General features: G+C 40.2%; 1 protein-coding gene across 1 annotated transcript in view; it reads left to right on the top strand.

The window, feature by feature from the left end:
• Positions 1-5235: 5235 nt before the first annotated feature.
• Positions 5236-6000, top strand: part of emc2 (ER membrane protein complex subunit 2) — a 115498-nt gene continuing 114733 nt past the window's right edge. Inside the window, exon 1 of the mRNA XM_043688741.1 lies at positions 5236-5334. Coding sequence (XP_043544676.1) covers positions 5295-5334 — 40 coding nt within the window. The 5' untranslated portion in view covers positions 5236-5294. The remainder of the gene's footprint in view (positions 5335-6000) is intronic.

The following is a 6000-nucleotide window of genomic DNA, read 5'->3' as shown; positions in this document are numbered from 1 at the left end:
ATAAGGATGTGTCTTTCATTTATTTGTGGTGCCAGTACTGTCATTATATCAGCCACTAGCATTAACCAGCACACATATGGCCAGACAGACGGATAATCAGCTAAAAAGTAGACTTCTGCTCTTCCCTTTATTTAACATCAAATAGTCTGCATCTGTGTATGGGAACATTCATTGTATCTTCATTATACCCTTTATATCTCTGACAAACCTAATGCACCACACCACCCCCACTACCCCACATTCCTTCTACTCAATCAATCACTTTTTCAAATGTTTCAACAAGATTTGTTGAATAAATTAACTTGAACAAATCCATGTTACATTTCCTTGGGCAAATGCATTGACTTTTAAATACTCAGAATTTTATCTTACGTTAGTTGTTTCTAAAGTTCTATCAAAACAGACATTCAACCATTTGGTCAGTGGTTACTCAGTTTACCTTTTCCTTATTTCATGGCCCAGTGGTTAATTCACCTTGAGTTCTGATAAATCCTCTTCAAAAATCGATTCCATTTCCCGTGTTACTTCAAATCCTACTGTTGTGCACTTACATTCTCACACTAGAAAACTTTTGTCATGAATTTCTATCGGAGAAATTATTCAATTAAACTGATACCACACAAGCATGGATCAGGTGAAATTGACAAGCTATTTATTACAAGCGATATTGCTGGAAGAGAAATTGACTGGGCTGACACAGAACTGACAGTCTGTACAGGTAAATCAAGGCTTCTCTTCCCTGAGCAGTGGGCACAGGCAGTCTTTAAGGGGTACAGTAATATGGTGTGAATTACAGTCCAATCAAGAGTAAAACATAATCAATGGGAGGACAATCCGTCCGGTAGCAACAATCAGTCCGTGATTGAGTTAGGTGCTAATATCTCTCATTCTGGCATCAATGGGTTTCCATTGTGGTTAGTCCACAAGCAAGCTACCTTGGTGCCTTTCAGTCTGCGCACCCTCTGTGGAATTTCAGTATGTGTGAGGAGTGAGGCTGCCCTTCGGGCTTCGGGAGAGGTTGTGCTTATTGAAGGCTCGGAAGTCTATTGTCAGGCTGTCTTGGCATGTGTATTCTCCAGTCTGGAAATGGCTTGAGTCATCTCCTGTTTGCTGCCTAGTGTCTTAATTAGCCTGTTTGGTCAAGGCTGAGGCACTCTGGGTAGTTTCTGTTGTGGCTTAGACAGACATTGTTCCTTATGCTTTTCGTGGCCATGCTGTAGGTGGACAGGGTAGCAGATTTTCTTCCACAATTTCCATTGTCAACATATTTCATCACAAATGACCATACTGTATATTTTATACATTATCTGTCTGTTTCTTTCCATGTTGTTTTTAACCCTTCTAATCTCATTGGTCCCTGAAACATTTGGTATTCATAGTTAGAGGTGTCCCCAAGTTCTCTACAGTCAAACACGTTCATCTGAAGATTATAACATCGGAAAAATGACTCTCAATTATGCAAAAAACCTCACAGATAGTAATGCAATACTTACGTGATAATCTGTTTTGTAGTTAATGGCTGAGGGTTAAATGTTGGCTAAGCCACCAGAGGGAGATTCCCTGCTCTTCCTTGAATATTAATATTGAATATTTTCTATCCAACTGAAAGGCTGTCAATTTACCATAGAATTCTTAGCATGGAAACAGGCCATTTGGCCCAACAAGTCCACACTGACCCTCCAAAGAGTATCCAACCCCTACCCTAAAACCCTGCATTTCCTACAATGCATGAACCTACACAGCCTTGTACACAATGGGCAAATTAGCATAGCCAATCCACCGTCTGAAAACCAACACTTCTAAAACTGCAATAATCCCTCAGTATTGATTGTCCAGGAATGCAGTCCTCCCACTGTCATTTGACTGTGCACCACTTCGTAAATACTCCCTTAGTGCTAACCCTGTGATGGTGAAGCACTCCTTCAGTATTGACCCGCTTACCATGCAGCACTATGACACTGACAGTTCAGTGATCTTGACTGCTGACTCTCTGACAGTGCAGCATTCCCTCAGTACTGGCCCTCCAACAGTGCAGCACTTTCTCAGTGTTGACCCTCTGACAGTGCAGCACTCCCTTGTTTTGTACTGAATGCTTCTAATGTTAGTGTATGATGCGGCAGTGTTACCACAGTTACCTAACTTGTGGCTGGTCAGTAATTTCAATTGGCCAACTTGACTCTTAAATGTCATCAATAAAATAAACTAAGACATGATAAATGAACAGAATTATAGAATGTATAAAACAGAAAGAGGCCAATATTGCTGTGCTAATAAATAAATTACGTACACTTCTCTTTCTGGAGTTCAGTATGAAGAAATAAGTTTTTCACAAGAGGGAAAGTGCAGCTGTTTTTCTGTCACTCTTTTTGTTGGCAAAACGTGCAGCAGAATTCTCCTTGGTGCCCTGACCAATAAATTTGACTAAAACAGATTATTTCGTCATTATCACAGTTTATGTAAATTGGTTGTCGGGTTTCTTGCATTACAACAGTGACTACCTTCCAAAACTACTTCACTGACGAAAGCATTTGGGAAATCCCAAGGTTGTGAAGGATATTGTGTAAATGGAAGTCTTTCTTCATCTCTGAAACATGGGGTTTGGCTTTAATTTCAGACTCCCAGATGTCTTGAGGACAATAATTATACATGTGGTCAAAAATTAAATCTTTCCAAAACATTTCCATTCCATAATCATGAAGCTGGTGTTTGATGTCAACTGTACAATCTGTAGATTGGTTGTTAATTTTAAAGTGTGTCTTTGAAACTCATTAATTCCAGCCTCTGCGAAAAATTTAAATTCATTCTAAATGAAAGGGATGGTCTGGACAAGTTTCACACTATTTTGTTTCTTCTCTTTTTTTTGAGATTAGTGGATGTCATTGGAGGTCCCATATTACTCTGTAGAAAATTAAATACTTCTTTAATTGTAATCATATTGTAATGTAGGAAAGACAGCAGTCAAGTTGTGCCTGGCAAGTTCAGACAAATAGCATATTGCTGCTGACCAGACCATTGGTTATCCGTGATGTTGATTTATGGATGAGTATTGACCAGGACACTGGCAAGAAATTCCCTGCTTTTCTTTGTCCAGTGCTGTAGAATCTTTTACATTAACCTGAAGGGGTCATTCGGAGACTTGGTGTAATGTCCCATTGGAGCAACAACACCTCTAACAGTGCAGAACTCCCTCACTACTGCACTGGGAATGTCAGCCTGGTTTCTGTTCTGCAGTCTTTGGTATGGGACTGCAATTTAATTGGTTTATTATAATTTTTTCATGCCTTTGCATACAACATCCTTTGTGCATGAACTGCAGAAAACTTGCATGCAGGTACAACAGGTTAAAAGGAAGACAAATAGAATTTTGGCATTTATTGCTACAGAAATAGAGTATAAAAGTAGTGTTGCTGCAAGTGTACAACACGTTAGTGAGACTGCACCTAAAGTATTGCATACAGTTTTGATTCCCTTACTTGAGGAGGGACATTGTTGTATTGAAGGCAATTCAGAGGAGATTCACTGGATTGATTCCAGAGATGAGGGCTTTGTCTTATGAAGAGAAATTGAGCAATTTAGGCCTATAAACTCTTGAGTTCATAACAGTGAGAAGAGATCTAATTGAAGTGCAATGTATACTAAAAGGGATTGAAAAGGTAGATATAGAGAGGATGTTTCTTCTCATATGACAATCTAGAACAAGAGCTGATAGTTTTCGGATAAGGGATGGCAAATTTAAAACAGAGATGAAGAGAACTTACTTTTCTCAAAGTGTCACGATCTGTGGAATTCACTAACCCAGAGCATGGCAGATGCTAGAATACTGAGTAAATTTAAGGAAGAGGTAAAGAGATTTTTAATTATTAATGGATTGGAGGATTATGGAGAGTGAGGATGAAAGTAGAGTTGAGGCTGAGATGAAATCAGTAATGATTCTGTTTAACGGTGGAGCAGGTTCAAGGGGCTAAATTGCTCACTCCTGCTCCTAATTCTTTGTGCTTTTTTGTCCAAGCTCTTTTTAATACCTACTTCTTTGGCTTGATATCAATTTTAGACTGTTAATTTTTTTTGGAAAATTTTAGAATATTTAATACAGTCTCCAAAGGTCATACTTGAAATGTTAATTCTGTTTCTCTCGCCACAGATACTGCTAGACCCACTGAGTTTCTTCAGCACTTTCAATTATTTACTGCATAAGCTTCATGTGTATAGGTCTCTGTGTGAAGTGGCCAACCAATATGAAGTCGGCCCAAAGTGAAATTTAAAATTTTAATTATCCACCGTGGCAACAAAAACAAAAAAGCAGAGTATTTTGTAAAGGGTAAGCGATTGTCAAGAGTTGATGTCCAAAATGGAACTGTGTATGCTTGTTCATAAGTCACTGAAAATTAACATGCTGTATAGCAAAGAGTAATATGTTACTACAGCTGTACAGAGTTTTGGTAAAACCATACCTGGAGTATTGTGTGCAGCTTTGGTCTCCTTACTTTCCATTCAGGGAGTACAACAAAGATTCAACAGACTGATCCCTGGGATGGAATGATTGTCTATAAAGAGACTCATGATTTAGAGACACCATTGTTGGACTGGGGTGTCCCAAGTTAAAAATCACACAACACCTGATGAAGGAGCAGCGGTCCAAAAGCTAGTGCTTCCAAATAAACCTGTTGGACTGTAACCTGGTGTTGTGTGATTTTTAACCTTATAAAGAGACTGGCTCTGTATTCTATAGAGTTTTGACTGAGGATTATCTGCTTAAAACATAAAAAAAGTTTAAGCATGAAAGAGATGCATACGGTAAGAGAGGTCTCCCTCAGTTAGATAGTCAAAAGAATAAGTTGGTCATTTAGGCCGGAGGTAAGGAGGAATTTCTTGAAGCTTTGGAAATCTTGATATCAGAGGACTTGAGGATCAATCATGGAGTACCTCCAAACAGATTGATAGATGTGTAGATATTAAAGATATCAAAGGAATGTGGAGATACTGAAGGGAAATAAAGTTGAGGTAGATCACCAGCCCTGTGGCCGAAAGAACAAGCAGATTCATTCCCACATTCAGGTGAGTTGGGCTGAGCTGCCGGAGACAATGTCACGTGGTATGATTGTTTACATCACTATCGGCCAACTGCACCAATCAGCTGCAGGATATGTGCGACCTTGTCTGTCACTCGCACGGAGACCCCGCCCCCGTCCAGGCGGATTGCGCAGTCTAGTCCAGCCTTGTCTCCTCTGATTGTACGCGGCCTGGTGGGCGTGTCCATGACGTAACGGACAGGGTCAGCTGACCGTGCAGTCAAGATGGCGTCTGTTGCTGAGATGTACGATGTGACTTGGGAGGGTGAGTGGGCAGACTGCGGGCAATGGAGCAAGTGGATCGTGGTGATCCGACATCCAGACCGGGGTTTGGGAGGTTTTTCGCTTCAGCGAAAGTCGAGGGGAAGTTCGCTTGAGTGGAGGGAGAACTCCACGGGTGTTGGTTACACGAGTCGGATTGAGTGGGGATGAGGGCATGGAGTGTGTGTAACGTTAAGCTGGAAGTACAATGCCGCTGGAAAACAGGCACACAGGTCCGATGAGAAGAGGCTTAGGAGAGAAAAATACTGCAGATATTGGAAGTCTGACGTGAAAGCAGTAAATACCAAAGTCCAGGGATTAGACAACATCTGTGTCGTCCCATTCTGTTGTTGTGCTTCTTTCTCCATAGATATGTGCATAGTGGCGAAGAGATTAGTTGCTTGTAAATGACAACTCCAAGTAGGAATTGGGCAAGGGATGTAAAGACCGAAAAATGGTATTCAGATAGCCTGCAGGATTAAGACCTCTGATTGGATGATCAGAGGGTGTAAACTTAATCAATTTGTGTACTTAGGTTTTAAGCATCAACTCTAATTAATTGAACGATTTGGTGATGGTTTGTGAGGTAGATTTTTTAATCTTTATATTAACCTTGTTGACTATTCTTAAACTTAAATGCCACAACAGAAGTTTATTTTGCATAAAAGCT

Source organism: Chiloscyllium plagiosum, chromosome 4 (genome assembly GCF_004010195.1).
Source record: "Chiloscyllium plagiosum isolate BGI_BamShark_2017 chromosome 4, ASM401019v2, whole genome shotgun sequence".
NCBI lineage: Eukaryota > Metazoa > Chordata > Chondrichthyes > Orectolobiformes > Hemiscylliidae > Chiloscyllium > Chiloscyllium plagiosum.
The sequence above is the reverse complement of the archived record's forward strand: the minus strand, read 5'-3'. Positions and strand labels throughout refer to the sequence as shown.